The 14,820-nt window shown below is 57.0% G+C and overlaps 5 protein-coding genes across 5 annotated transcripts; 1 reads left to right on the top strand and 4 right to left on the bottom strand.

Annotated features, from left to right (window-relative positions):
* Positions 1-336: 336 nt before the first annotated feature.
* On the bottom strand, positions 337-1,346 carry INS49_011388 (uncharacterized protein; the record flags this gene model as incomplete). The annotated part of the gene is made up of 4 exons (XM_043172106.1): positions 337-850; positions 911-1,057; positions 1,128-1,242; positions 1,313-1,346. 4 exons carry the CDS (start codon positions 1,344-1,346, stop codon positions 337-339), a joined length of 810 nt encoding a protein of 269 aa, XP_043023851.1.
* Positions 1,347-2,629: 1,283 nt separating this feature from the next.
* On the bottom strand, positions 2,630-4,607 carry INS49_011387 (uncharacterized protein; the record flags this gene model as incomplete). The annotated part of the gene is made up of 3 exons (XM_043172105.1): positions 2,630-3,209; positions 3,262-3,937; positions 3,992-4,607. 3 exons carry the CDS (start codon positions 4,605-4,607, stop codon positions 2,630-2,632), a joined length of 1,872 nt encoding a protein of 623 aa, XP_043023850.1.
* Positions 4,608-11,121: 6,514 nt separating this feature from the next.
* Positions 11,122-12,161, bottom strand: INS49_011386 (uncharacterized protein; the record flags this gene model as incomplete). The annotated part of the gene is made up of 2 exons (XM_043172104.1): positions 11,122-11,274; positions 11,370-12,161. The coding sequence occupies 2 exons, from the start codon at positions 12,159-12,161 to the stop codon at positions 11,122-11,124; spliced, it is 945 nt and encodes a 314-aa protein (XP_043023849.1).
* A 451-nt stretch (positions 12,162-12,612) lies between these two features.
* INS49_011385 (uncharacterized protein) lies at positions 12,613-13,459 on the top strand (the record flags this gene model as incomplete). The annotated part of the gene is made up of 2 exons (XM_043172103.1): positions 12,613-12,848; positions 12,916-13,459. The coding sequence occupies 2 exons, from the start codon at positions 12,613-12,615 to the stop codon at positions 13,457-13,459; spliced, it is 780 nt and encodes a 259-aa protein (XP_043023848.1).
* A 191-nt stretch (positions 13,460-13,650) lies between these two features.
* On the bottom strand, positions 13,651-14,400 carry INS49_011384 (uncharacterized protein; the record flags this gene model as incomplete). Its single annotated transcript, XM_043172102.1, has 1 exon — positions 13,651-14,400. One exon carries the CDS (start codon positions 14,398-14,400, stop codon positions 13,651-13,653), a length of 750 nt encoding a protein of 249 aa, XP_043023847.1.
* Positions 14,401-14,820: the final 420 nt, after the last annotated feature.

Below are 14,820 nucleotides of genomic sequence, written 5' to 3'. Positions count from 1 at the left end.
TCGAGCATTCTCACTGACGAAGGAATCGGACTATGAGCCCTCGGTGGCCTAAAAGTTATGGCCCTGTCTGTGTACTTACATGCTTGCCGCTTAGTGGTACCCTCGATTGATTCGGAGCGTATGCAGTAGCTGTTCAGGCCGACGATTGCTTTCTGTCAATACCAGACATGGTAGATACTGATATTAGCTTGACGATAGTGGAATTGTATGTAGCTACTTTGATCCTCAAAACAGGTCTTAAGAGCCATGGGGGCTGTAGCTTCTTGTACTTGATTAGCAAATCGGCGTCACATCTCGCACATTAGCATCCTGTCAGATCCCCCTTTTCCTCTCTCTTCAGGCGTCAGCCAAATCTTCCAGGATCTTCCCAAAGGCACCAGCATGGCTCTTCGCCAGCTCGCCCCATGTCGGTCCACTCCCGTTGATTGCCCCGGTGCTCTTGCGGTACATATTGACAGCCATGGTACCTGTCTCGCTCAGCCCCTTTGTGTCCGGCGTCAACAAACGACTCTTCTCCTCGTTGCTGCCCGACGGAATTATGACACAGTCCACAAGGTTTTCTCCATGCTGCCGGCCATAGAGAAGCAGTTCCTGTACGCTGGCGATGTCCTCCTTCCACTGCTCGCGTGGCAGATTAAGCTTAGTCTTGTCCTGCGATGCCTTCGAATTGGCCCGTTCGTGAGCTGCAACGAGCTCGCGGCAGGTTTGGAAAATGTGTTGGCCAGCCTTGAACAGTGGGTGCTCTGCACGAGAAACGAAAGCCTGCGGTTGGGGTCTGGCTTTGGAGCTGGTCTTGTTGTCTTGGTGGGCCTCCTTGACCAGCTTGCTGTACTTGTCTCCCGTGGCAGTCCTGCATGGAATCGTCGGCATTTGGTCCGGTGATGGGAGCCAAGGATGATTTATAGCTTACAACTCGTGGTTGCATGCATTGATGAGGTTCTGGATCTCCATCTGCTTTGATTGGAGCTTCTCCTTGAAGTCGTCCGCGAATTGGCGCTTCTCAGTCTTCTCCTTCTCGTTGAACTTGTTCTGCCAGGCAACCCAGCCCGACAAGTACCTTTCAAAGAGCAGATGAGGTTCAGCCCCTGCTATTTCGAGTGAGACGGTCGCAGGTGAAGGGCACTCACTTGTTGGCCTGAGATGAATGACCTTCGTCCTGGTCACCGAGACGGTTTGTTGACGCCCGAGTCTTCTTCCTCGGTCGATCCTCAGAAGATCCCCAAGGACCGTCGTCATGGAGGCCTGCTGCCATGATCAGTTGGAAAGACTCGGATTTAGCAACCTGGTGGCGAGGGGCGCGTCGGAGTCTTACCCTCCTTCTTCCTCTTTGTTGCTTTGGGTGGCATCTTTGGTTGACGGGTGTTGGAAAGGGCTTGGCTCTGGGGAGTGATGCTAGGTGACGGGCATTGACAGTCAAGACTTGAGAAATTATGGATGGGTTTGGAAACAGATGCCGTAATTATCGCCGTCAGAACGACAGTGTCTATCTTCCAAAGTTTGCCTGGGGCTCAAGACATGGCGGACTTTTAGGGGGCAGTTGCTTCCACTTGGCGTAGGTGTGAGCTAGGTACTCAGGTACCTAGTCAATTGCAAGCTGTCGCTCCTTCCCCAGCTTGAGGAATAACGGCATACAAAAAGACATGTCCATAACAGGCAGGCACGGCAGCACCCAGACAGACAGCAGCTACACCGGCCGAGATGAAACCACCCAATTGTGTCACAGTAGCAATTCAACCACCAGTGCTGTTATCAACCGCACATGTTGATGGGGCACATCGAGTGTCTCAGTTCTGAAGCCAGTAGTCTGCCAGAGTCTCCTTTCCCATTCCAAGCAGGCCGGGCCATTGATGATGCTCGGCATCCATAACTTGGGACCACGTCTCTGTCGCTTGGCGGCAGCATACAGATCACAACGTCTCGCAAGCGGTCCATAGTTACGGGGGTATCGAACACCTCTGGTTCCAATTTCTTGCAAGTAATCGACGACTAGCCAAATCATATTTATTCTTCCAACAATGGACAAAAACCAACGCCACCGGCCGGGCAAGGGGTGGGGGGTGGATGCTCGAACGAGAGAGCGACTGTACAAGATGCTTCTTCCCAGAGCCGAATACGTGCGTCCTGTCCGAACCAAGCCAAAATAATCAGAAATGAATAAAACAAAAGCAGTTATCCTTTTGGGAGTCGCCGGATTAAAAACTACGGTGCTCATGACAGGTCCTACTCCTCTGTCTATCAACAATCGCCCTTTTTTTAACACATTTGTCTTTCCAGCCATGCCGAGAATATCCGTGAACGAAGAGCTCGCGAGAGATTAGATGCCAATCCCCCCGGTCTGTAAAATGAAAGGAAGAAAAAGAGACAAGATCTTTCCTCTTCATGAAAAGCAGATGGCCCGCCAACGCCTAACGTGAATGACAACCCTCTCTAGACAGTCTGGCATGTCATTTTCTCGTCAATAGAAGAGCAGCGTCACATTGACTTGCCCTCTTGTGTTTGTTCGAAGTTCAAATGTTATTGCTCGCAATCACACCCGAAGCTGGCTCACGTCGGGGTGTTCAATCGGGCCAGAGGCAGTGGATGGGGGTCCTGGTCTTCCCGCCTGAGCCTGTCCCTCAGCAGCTGGTTCCTAGCGGCTGTTGAGAGAGAGGCTCTGGAATGACCCGACCCAGTCGTTCTGTGTGGTCAACGGAGAAACCGGCTGGTCGTGCTGCTGCGCTCCGCTGTGGGGTGGCGGGAATGCTCGAGAGCGCAGCTGATAGTCGCCACCGGGGAAGGTCGTAGGGTATGGATCCATCGAGGATGTAGCTGTGGGAGTGTACGAGGTCGGCCTCGGTACATTTGCGAAGGAGTTATTATAGTTGTACGGGTAGCTTGGTTGTGCGAAAGGCGCGGCGGCTCGTTCGTTACCAAACGGTGAAACAAGAGCTGGCTGGAAAGGTCGGCCTGAAGACGATGAGCTGGGGAAAGCGGACTGCTCCTGCTGCTGATTCTGTCGACGGTCCGAGGAACCACCTCTGCCAACACCAACAGCCCCCGGGCCAATGCCGCTTGGCGTCTGCAGGCCTAGGGAAGGGCTGGCGAAAGAAGCTGGGTTGATGGCGGACATCCAAATTCTAGTCTTGTAGATCTTGAAGAGGTCGGTCACAAGAGAGTTGAAATTAATGTAAGAGTCGGCAAAGTAGTAGAAGGTCAGTTTCTTCCAGTCCCTGCATTCATGTCAGCAAATGGTCGTTTTGAAGAGTGAGAGAAGATACTCACATCTGGAACTCGGCGTCAAGAATCTCCATGTTCAGGCCGTGGTCCTTAACTTTCGACTGGCAAACACGCTTCGCCTTGGCCTCGCTGCCCTCCTTGTCTCGCAGCGCCTGTATCTCGTGGGGCTGGGCGTGGCGCTTGATGAGCTTGGGCTTGAGCTCACCGGCGTTCGGTTCTTGCATGTGATGCTGACTAGGCGGACCCATGCCTCCTACGGCGCCGCCGTGCATGCCGTTAGAGGCTGCCATCAAGCCGGCGCCAGCTCCGTCTTGAGCCACTGCAGCGTTTTGAGAGAACATCATGAGCCACTTGTAGTGCTCCTCGGCGTAGAGCTCCTTGAGCTCCTTGGCTGAGCCCCAGTCGACATTGTCTCTCGCCACCGTTCCAAGATCAGTCCCTCGGTCAGCCTCGACAATGACCAAATCGCCCGGTTTCACTGTCAGACCAGTGCCCTCCTGTATGTAGAAGACATCCGCCCTATTACACTTGAAGAGAACAATGTGGAGCTTTTGAGCGTGGCGAGGCTGAGGCATGCCGTACAACGCCCGATGTGGAGAAGGGGGTCTGTTCGAAAACGGAGCCTGCAACCCATACGGTGACGGGTACATGTTCGAGTAGGCCGACTGCATAAGGGCCTGTTGGGAGCTGTTGATTCCAGATGGCCCAGTGAAGTACGCACCTGGTAGGACTCGTTAGCATATCGTGATTTGACTTCACGCGCATCGCAGCTTACCAGCATTGGCTGCGTTCAGCAGAGAGTTCTCATATTGTCCGACAGCGTAGTCCTGGCCTTCCTGAGAACCTTGGTCCTGAGCATGAACGTGATCGCCAATTGATCCAATGGATGGTTGTCGTGTGGGAACTTCAGCAAAGGAATGTCGTCTGCTCTGGGGGATGTCTGCCAAACCACCGAACCCAAGGGAGCTCGACCAGAGGGCCTTCTTGACGTTCTCCAACGGACGATTTTCCAGGGAGAAGGAGGAGCGGAAAGGGCCTGCGCCGAACTCGCTCATTCTCCGACCAAAAGCTCTCTTTCCTGCCAGGTCGGAAAGTTCACCAGACTCGTCCAGATCCACAGCATAGTCAGACGACTCTTCCGGAACCGGGTCGTGCAGACCATAGCCATTTCCTATACCACCAAACCCAGTCGATGCTCTCGGCCTCATGCGGTTAGCAGCATGGTATTGTTGTTGACGCAACATTGCGTTCTCCCGTGTCAGCATCTCGATCGTCTTGGCCTCGGCTGATTGTGCTTGCTCTTGCGCAACCTCTGCATTCCCGACCTCGTCGTCCTCGACCTCCTTTACCTTTCCAAGCATCCCACCTTCATTCGACATCTCACTGAGCATACTAGGCCGAGACGGTCGGTGCTGAAGACCGGAATGAGGAATACCCCGATTGCGCGAACCCAAGATAGCGGAAGATCCCATCATGGCGTTCGGTGTTTCTGGGTCAAGCTGGCCTACGGAGTATGACTGAGAGCGGTAGTTCTTTGGGGTCGGGTGAATGGGGATGGCGAATGGTATCTGAGAGTTAGGTCCGGATTCCCTCGGCGCCGGAGACGTCTGGTGCGGACCGCCGTCAGGGCCAAGCAACGAATTGCTGGTCGGCAGAGACGAGCTGGGTGAAGGTAACACCTCAGCCAGGCGGGCGGGCGGTTCCTTCCTGTCGTTGTTCCAAATACCTGTCCCCCAAGCAAACGTGTTAGAACCAAGCTGGGGCCGTCCTATTCCGGTAGCTGAGGTTGGATGGGAGCCCCAGGCTGCGGCTGCGGCCCCGGACTCAGCAGAAGGGGTGCTCGGGTGCGATGCTGTGGGCGACATAGAGCTGCTCGCAAATGAGCCTTTCCTTGGGCGAATCCCTGCCGGCGACGTTTCGGTCAACCAAGAGGTTCGGCGGACTGGTTTTTGTTGCTGGAAAGATTGCAGGTGATCTTGACGATGGGCTTCGGCCTCGTCGTCAGAGCTGGCAACCGCTTCAGAGATTGAGTCAGGCGTGGCTCGCCGGACATTGAGCTTGTCCAGCAGGATGGCTTGACTGCTCGGAGCGACACCTGGTGGCAGACTACCTTGACCAGGCTTGTTCTGCTGGCCAGATTTGGTGACACCCGAGCTCATCGTCTATGCTGCAGGATATTAAAAATGAAGTGAAAGTGGTAAAAACCGAACATCGAACAGCCTAGAGGCAGATGATGCGCGCCAAAGAGTTGGACAGTCCTGGTATGGCGACAGCCAATCGAAGGGGTCCGGTGAGGCTCACGATGACCGATATGGGGACCCAGATGCTCAGATGCGCCCAAGGGCCGACCAAAACGCCACGGGACGGGACGACAAGATGACCAGGCCGACGACAGATGATGGTGAGACTGAAGTCGTTTTGTTAGCAGTTTACCCAACATGGGGTGGTTCGGGTCGTCGCATAGCTCTGGAGTCATGAGGGGGGGGCATTTGGTGGGGTGGGTGGGTGCAGAGGCAACGAGGACACACGTACCTGGCTGCGACGTATGAGGGCTACGGCGAGGGCGACAAATTCTGGATCTCTGGTCTAATGCCCGAACGAGAAGCGGAAGAATAAATGATTAGGCTCATAAATTGATGCGACAGGTGTTGACTCGAGGCCAGACAATAGGGATTGTCCGAGTCGGCCCACCTTGCCAGCCAGAGCAGAGGATAAGATGCGACGGGACAATGGCGACAGGTAAGTGGTGAGAAAGACAGGAAGCGATCGTCGTCAGGATTGTCTAGGTGTACTGTGTAGGTGTAGAGGCAGGGTGCGGATACTTTTTGAGGGGGAGGGGGCAGGCTGCAGCTCTATCAGGTGGGTTTGGTCCTCAGAAGATGCTCATCGAAAGTGAGTGGAGGGCGTTCGCATCTCGAATGACGATCCTCGCGCGCGGGTCTGTCTTTTTCCCAGGGACTGGTTTGCGACGATGATCTATGCGCCCATCTTTGAGGTCGTCCTTCCTTTGTGTCTTGCCTTGGCGCGCCCAGAGGCGGATGACTGGGTGATGCCCAAGCTCGCTGCAAGAGTGTGTCTTGTGCTGCAGGGCTGGCGATCAGGTCGTCAGGTGGGAGCAGGCAAGAGGTTGGGAGTTGGGAGAGGCTCAGATGCGAGTTGGGAGTTGGAGGAGGGAAGACGTGGAAAGGGTGGATCGAGGACAGGCAGGACGATGGATGGAAGATGTGTCGAGGTAGGTGCGTGTGAGAGCGTGTGGTGTGCGTGCGTGTGTGGAAGTCAAAGTCCAGTCCAGTCCAGTCCAGTCAAGAGCTGCTTGGGCCAGACCTGCACCTGCAACTGCGGAGGACCTGCGGAGAGGGCAAGGCATTGGAAGGCAACCTTGGGAAAGGTTAAAAGGCAGCCCACCCAACCTACCGTAGTAGGTAGCCCAACCCGACCCGGACCTTGGACCTGGACCTAAACCTGAACCTGACAACCTGAAGCTGCACCTGAAGTGGTTCAACCCGGGGCCCAGGTGCTCGCTTGCCCGCCCGCCCGCTCTCCAGCGTGCACTCCACAAGTCCCAAGTGCCTTGCCCGCCCTCCAGCCCGCCAGCCCGTCTGCAGCGGCGCACGACGAGTGCAGGACTGGGCGGGGCTTTCGCTTCGTGTGTGGGTGAGGGGCCCCCCTACTAGCCCAGCCGTTGCAGCCCGTGAGGTGACTGGTCAGCCCGGGCTGGTGTCCCCGCAGGGGGACGCTTGTGGAGAACTGGCGCGTGCCTCCTCTGGACGATTGAGTGCCCGCCAGCCCGCCAGCCCGCCCAGGAGAGCCCCGGGGCCTTACTGGTAAGTGGTGTCAATGCTCCCCTGCAAGGTTCGCAAAGCTGGCTGGGAGATCCAAGGCTAGCCACTTTGTACCAGGCACGAAGCAGCTCGACCCGAATAGTCTTGCTTACCACACTTCTCATTAATATATTGTGTTGTTATTCGTGGACGGCAACGAGACGCGCGAGACTCGGGGCTTTGGGGGAGAATCTTGCATCTTGCATTCTGCTCCTTGGGCGTGTGCACACACGCACCCATACATGAGGAGGAACAAGACTCGAGGAGGCCAGGGCTGTCTCGCCATCTGTACGTCTTTCTGTCGTCTAAATGTGTGTCTCTGTACCTGCGAGGTAGGTCCAAGTATTGGGTGAGCAATGCTGTGGTACGTGCTACACGGTATATTGTACATGCACACACATACACACATACATACATACGTACATACATATGTCTGTCCATCTATGTTAAATCATGCCCAAGCCCATGCCATGCCATCTGCACCGACTTGGCTGGACATGAGACCGGCAACCTTCGGTTGAGGCTGAAATTGGCAAGAAAGGAGGAGTGCAAGGGTGGACGGTAGAGATTACACGGAACACAGTCTGTCTCTATGTCTCTCTGCCGCAACGGGCGGCTCTTGACGCTGGCCCGGGGGGAGGGGGGAAGGGGGCAAGGGGGGGTCACAACCAGTAAGCACGTACAGTACAGTACGGAGAGTACTCTCTCTCTCACTCGCTAGACCAGCCTCTCATTCGACAGCGTTTATCCTTCCATGCCGCCAGGAATTGTCTGGATATGTCGCCGTCGCCCTCCATACCGTGGCATCTGACCACAATCGACAGTGGGCAGACGGTATGTGCCATATGGCACCGGCACTACTGTGCGATGTAGGACTCTTCAAGGGTGCTGCGGGCCAGTCCAGATGCTCCATTATGCATTGCATTGCATCGCATCGTTGCCTTCCTCCGCCTCTGATACCCCCCTTTCCTCCACTCGGTCTGTTCTACCTGCGGTCCATTGCAGTAGTGGCTGGTCTGGAGCTGCAGGTGCTCGTGCCCTCTGGCCCTGCTCCTGGTCCTGCCGCTGCTCCTACGGGTCCCTCGCCAGTCAGCCCATCCCATTCACTCCCACTCATTCCCATTCAACAAGATCCATGCCCGCGAACAAATTTCCTCTGCATAGGGCCGAGGCTCGCATCCTATATGCTTGCAATGCACGGCCCAAGCCGCCATGGCTCTCACTCTCCCGGGCAGAGCACAACACAGCGCAACCTCAGCACGGCCGGTTACGGTGCGATACAGGAGTTTGACAACATTGTGGCAGCAACATCCAGCACAGCAGAGCGCAGCACAAAGCAGCACAGGAAGGAGGCCAAACTTCAAGGGACCCCCCTGGCCTCAAGCTGGGAGACTCGGAAATGTGACCAGGGGCCTTGCATGCGCCCAATCACACGAGGCTTCCCCGCAATTTCACTTAGCATGATCCCGTCTAGCGGCGATCGTCGATCCAGCGTGCCACGCCCAACCAGCAGCAAGGGGCCTGGGGGCCAAGGGCAGCCACCAAATCCCAACCGCTGCATGCAACGAGCGTGATGACAGACAGACGGCAGACTCGAAATCGCCTATCCTGCCTGCTACGCTACTTTTACGATGTAGGGGCCACGCGCGGCATTCACCAGTCTTTCCTCCCGTTCGCCGCAGGAGTCGGACCCGAGAAAGCCGGTTGCTACATGCGGCCTATGCATATCTAATGAAAACGACAGGAAACAAGCCACCATGTGTGGTCTACTGACGCTTGGTAGACGCGTGGCGACGATCTTCAGTTCATTCTGACGACGGGGTTGCGAGAGGAGACGGGCCTAGCCCGCCCACCGACCGACTGCCTCCCGCTCTTGCCCCTCCTCGCTCCCCTTCAGCTCCGCGACATCAGACGACCTCAGAGGCCGTCTACAGTATACCTCTGCGCCCGCTGCCCGCTGCCCGGGCCACACGCCGTCCACCTCGTCTGAGGACGGGAGCCAGGGGGCACCGTTGAGCTTTGCCCATCCATGCAGGCCCATGGGAGCCGCTCTGGGCCTTGCTCTAGCCTCCAAGCTAGACGCATGAGGCACTGGATGCGCGCATCCAGCCCAAGGTGTCTGGGTCGTTCTTGAGAAACTCTTGTTTGGGCAAGTGGCACTGTCAGCTGAGAGGTGCTATGATGGACGCACAAGTGTTGATCAGCGCAGCATTGTGCGTTCGCGCCCGATGCGAGCAGAGATCCGGGATGGGTCTTGGGAGCCCCAACTCAATCGCAAGCATGCTTGACGGGCCTCCGAAGCGGGGTAGGGACCCTGGCGGAAAGTCAATCAATCCACGATGCCATCAGCTGGCTGGTTCTCCGCGGACGCCACCGTGCCCTTGACCTTGACCTTGACCGTGACCTTTTGTCATAGGCCCCGCCATCAGATGGTCGTCTTTTGTCACTCTGCCACCCCTCCCCCAAAAGGACCGAGGCAAGCCAGCCAGAGCGGAGCGAGGCAACAGCTTGACGTCCTCGTCCAGCTTTTGGCTCGACTGGATATGGGGCATCCTATTCCTTCACCGACCTGCTCCAGAGACAGACACCAGACCTCAGCACGCGTTTCCAATTAGAAGCACGGGCCGGCCACTGCGACCCGAGCTGAGAAACGGCTGGTGGCGAGCCGGTTGCCTTTTATGCATAAGCTTGAGCCCTATGGACTGCCTAGCTGTGGCCCGAAACAAGGACTGCAGAGGCGCCCGCCGACGACGTGACCAGACTGTAGGATTATGGCACAGGCATCCAACTACCGTTCCAGCTGGGATCAAAGGCCCACGATCCTGACGATCCGTTCAAACCCCGGATTCGTCGCACAGACATGCTGGGGTCGGGCCTGCAGTGAGGGCCCCTCGCTCTCCTCTCCCGACCCTGGGGTCGACGCCCCTAGTATGTAGGCTCGACCGGAGAGGTCTTGGCATGATCAGCTGCAAAGCTTTCCTCCCTACCATGACATCTGTTGTGCGTCGTTGACTGGCTCCGACGCTGGCGGGGGTGCAAGGGGCATATAGCTTCGCGGCTCTGGCAGCGCCGATTGTGGCTGTCGATCACGTACTATATCTTGAAACACACATGTACGGCGGCGGCATCTCAGTACCAAGTATGTAGGTCTTTGATGCCGGCCTAAATGATTCTGCGTAGGACGACAACGGTCGGAGTTTAGCACTGGCGCTGTCACGCATGCTGAGAGAGTGTATCACAAGCCAGGGCATTTGCCTTTCTGCTCTCGTCTGCTGGGCGCCACCAGGCCAATCGCAAGTGCTGGTGATACAGGCCGTGTCACGTTATTCTGCGGGCCGGAGCAGACAGCAGATCAAACTACGACGCTCTCACGGCGTGCCCCATAGTGGCCGGATAAGGTAATAGGAGGTTACGAGGGAGTAGATCATGAGACAGGAGGTTTGCGACGGGTCACCCCAGAGGATGCTGTGAGGAAGAGGACTTCACACATTTCGCGCCTGTCGCGATACGGGAAATTTCAATGGCTGAGTTTTAAGTTTCAATGCCGTGAGCGGACTCCTTGTTTCTGGCCTTCATCATGAAACGCCAAACCCCTTCATTACAACTCTTGCCATCCGGTACCGTATGTACAGTGAACAAGATCAGCCAGTCAAACACAAGATATTCTTCCACCGAGACCCGGCAGAACGATCCCGCCGGGTGGGCAGTTGCTTCACTTTCTACGGTTCGTATCAGCGCACAGTGCCTTTAATCGTTTCCAGACCTGCTGCCGAGGATGGGACCAAATGGCCGGTTCTGTGTTCGTTTACGGGCAGCGTTGCCGTTCAGGAAACGTCTGTATTCACCCAAGTGGAAGGACAAGCCGTCGTCTGATGCAGCAGTCAAAAGCCAATTTGAAGCTCGAAAAGAATGCCTTGTCTCGTCTATTAGAACCGCCAATATTATACCATGGTGTCATCTTGCGTTTCAGGGCCTATCCCGACAGCCCTACCTTAATTTTACAAGGGTACACATATAGGTGAAGCACAGATGCTGTTAGAGTCGAGAGGCGAGCTCGCAGCGAGGGCTCTGATGTCCGGCAGTCTCAAGCGACCTTGTCGATGGACCCTGCGCCGGGTGACGTGGGAGGCACGGTGCCCTTCTGCTGCCTGAGCTTCTCCTCGAACTTGGCAAACTCCCTCATAGCTATCTCCTCCTCCTCGTCCATGACCTGAGTGACGCCCTTAACCTCCTCGATCTGGAAGGGTCAGTTAGCACGGTGTCTGGATATGCGGTGGGACAGTCTCCCAGGGGAAAGAAGAAAAAAATGAAAGGGGGGGGGGGGTTACTGACGTAGTGCATCAACATGCCCTCGATGCCGTTCTTCAGCGTGACCGTGCTGGAGTCGCACGTCCGGCACGCGCCGCGCAGCTTGAGCAGGACGTTGCCGTCCTCGAAGCCGCGGAACTCGATGCCGCCGTCCTCCTGGATGGCCGGCCGGATCCGCGTATCCAGCAGCTCCTTGATCATGCCGACGACCTCATCGTCGTTCTCATCGTAAGCGAGGCTGTCGGCCTCAACCCCCTGGCCGGCCGCCTCGGCCCCATCCTTCTTCTTGGCGACATTGACGATGCTCTGGCCGCCCGTGATGGCCTCGGTGGTCAGCGCGAATATCTCGGGCTTGATGTGTGCCCAGTTCGCGTCCTCCTCCTTGGTCACGGTGATGAAGTCACCGCCGAAGAAGATGGACTTGACGCCGTCGACGTTCATGAGCTGGGCAGCCAGCGGGGATGGGTAGGGCGGCGAGATTGTGCTGCGTGGGTTCAGGTACTCGATGAAGGGGGTGTTGATGTTCTCGGGGAGGATGCGTTGGTTGGGGAGGAACTTGAGGGCGTCCGGGTTCGGTGTGGGCTCGATCTGGATGAAAATTGTCCGCCGACCGAGGGTGGTCCGCATGCCGGGAAGTGAGGACCTCGCCGTGGGGACTTGTGGTCGTTGCCCGGCTGCGAAGGGCGGATGTGTCGAGCCTATGCTGTGGAATCGCATCTGGGAGAGCCGGCCAATGCCCGGGCCGGGGCGAGTCTGTGACGGCCGTGCCGCTGACAGCAAATTGCCAGACGGCCTGCTTATCCTCCTCAAAATCATCTTGAGAAGTTCTGGTTTGTAGGTGGGTGGGAAAATGTAGGAAAGTGGCAGCAGCGGCGGCCGCGGAGTGATGTTAAGAAGAGGCCCCGTTGCTTACAAAATGCGCGAGAATTATTTGCCCCGAGAAATGCGTCATTGCTTGGCCCGGGCTGCAGTGGAGGTGGGACCTATTGATAACAAATCTGGGCGTTGCGATCTTCCGAGCTTCCCCAGATTTCTGAGCACCCAGTTGCGCAGTCAGTGTGCAGCCCGTGTGTGGGGGGCCGGGATCCCTGCTAAAAAATGGCCGGTCCTGCAAGTCAAATTTCAGAGCAGCCGCGCCCCTCCACCCACATCGAGAACAACGGCATCCAACACTTCCAACACGACCAACCCGTAATTCACCTGCACACAGCCGCCTGCGATTTACCGTCCGTATTGTCGATCACTCTTTGAAATTGCAGTCGCGGCCATGTCAGTGGACGCTCAGGGCCCTCCGAACGACCAAGATGGTTGTGCGCCCCCAACCGACAAGAGCGCCGAACACGAGGCGGCAGAGCACGGGGAAGCACAGCACGACGTGACCACGCACGACGCGCCAACGGCAGAAATTGAGGAAGTTCCACCCCCAAAGCCGCAGCCCAAGCTCTGCGGGATCTGCGAGAAGCAAGAAGGAAAATACAAATGCCCTCGATGTTCTATTTCCTAGTAAGACCGGCCCCTCGACGTCCTCCGACCTATCCAGTCCAAGTCCAGTCTGCTAACCAACCTCAAGCTGCTCAGTCGCCTGCTTCCGCCCCCACAAGGAGAATCACCCACCGGTCGAGCCCCAGCCCGCGCAAGCGCCCTCCAAACCAACCCAACAGGACACCAACGACGACAGCAGACCCAATAAGCGCAAGGCCCACCCCTTCAACATCCTAGACGACTCCCCCGAGCTGGCGCAGCTCTTCAAGAGGTACCCCAGCCTCCCAACGAAACTGACCAACATCCACGTCGCGACGCTGCCGCCCGAGGAGGAGCAGCCCGGCCGCGGCGGCCTCCCCTGGAACCTGCAGCAGGCGCCTGGCTACCAGCATAAGAAGCCGAGGTGGACGCACGACCTGGGCCTGCGCCGCGGCAAAGAGGCCCTGCGCAAGGCGAGGACTGACCCCGGCGAGGATGGGGACGCCGTGAGGGAGTACTGCGAGCTGGTCCTGCACCTGCTGTCCAAGCAGGAGGCTACGGGTGCCGTCACCGACCTGGTGAGGGAGCAGGTCATAAAACAAGATGTGCAGCTCATTGAGAAGCTGATAGAGGCGGAGTCCAAGTGGACCTGATTTCCAAGATGCGGGTTCTCATACTCCAATTGCGCAATTCCGTACTGCGGCCTTGATAAAGATATATGATCAGGACGCTCTCGCGTTCAACAGGCATCAAAAAAGGTGACCACAGGCGTGGAGAGTTCAATATTGTATGTGCATTATGCATTTCGTCTCCCGCATCTCCCCCTTTCCTATGCACCGGCCTGCTAATGCGCCAGCAGTTTCGAGAAGACTCCGGATTTCCTGTTCATTGCTGCTTGACTCCCATCCATCGCGGTGTCGCATCGAGTGCGCGCAACCTTGGCCACCTGTTCAATCTCGGGGCCGTCGCCCCCGAGTCTCAACTTGAGCACAGCAATCGGGCTCATCCGTTTGAGTAGCTGCAGCCGCCGCGGTTTCGGCCCTGCTGAATCAACCTGCGTCCAATCTGGTGGACAGTGCTCCTTGGCATCACCCGATCGCCCTCTTGCGGGCTCACTGGAGCATTCCTCCAGCACCACAGAATATTTATCTGCTTGTCCGAGCCCCTCGCTATCCTGCCTCGCGCCTGGCTGGTTCCGCGCCGCCCTTATGGTGGCGGTGCGCTGAGATGGCACGTTGGGCTGCCGTGGGACGTGGACGTACGTTGCGCTGGAGTCGGTCGAATCGTGGGGGGAGGGGTCGGCCACGGGCTTTGTCCGGAAGACCCATCTTGTTGACGTCTTTGGGGCTGTAAGGAGGGAGGACCTCTTGTTGCCGTCCTGTGGAGGCGGGGCGGTCTTTTTGCTGCGCACGTCGTGTGTGCGCCGGGACTTGAGCAGGTCCGGTTCTGATTCATGCGGCTTCTTGCCTAGCTGCAAATCTTCGAGTTGTCGCTCCGCAATGACGATATTCAGGCGCCTGCTTAGATCGACCGGGTCGAGGGGCTGTGATTTCTTTGAAGGGCCCCTCTGGCTCTTTACCTTGGAGGCTCTCATTGCCGTTGGTCTGATATGCGTGTGTAACATGGTGTGTGCGTGCGTGAGTTGTGTGAGTGTGAGTGAGGTTGTGGGTGTGAAGAAGTGTGAGAGTTATGTGAGAGTATATGTGTACGGTCACTGCTGTGCTCGGTTGGACGGCGTCGTTGACAGCGTCGGTAGACAGGCACAAAGGAACAGAGACGGGCAGATCGTTCACATGCAAGCCAGGTACTACTACTACTGTACGGGCGGGAGGGCGAGGAGCGAGCCAAATGCTTGAAATACCAACGGCTTGGGGGGGGGGGACTACAAGCTATTCAAAGGAAAACAGGATCGAAGCAAGGGATGCGGCTAAATGCGATCAGATGCCTGCCATGCAAAGGCGCGGGTCCGGTGACCTCGTCGAGCTTGGAAAAAAGAAGGGGTACCCGGGGCCCG

Source organism: Diaporthe citri (assembly GCF_014595645.1).
Source record: "Diaporthe citri strain NFHF-8-4 chromosome Unknown scaffold_5, whole genome shotgun sequence".
In the NCBI taxonomy this organism is placed as follows: domain Eukaryota; kingdom Fungi; phylum Ascomycota; class Sordariomycetes; order Diaporthales; family Diaporthaceae; genus Diaporthe; species Diaporthe citri.
This window is presented reverse-complemented; position numbering and strand designations above follow the sequence as displayed.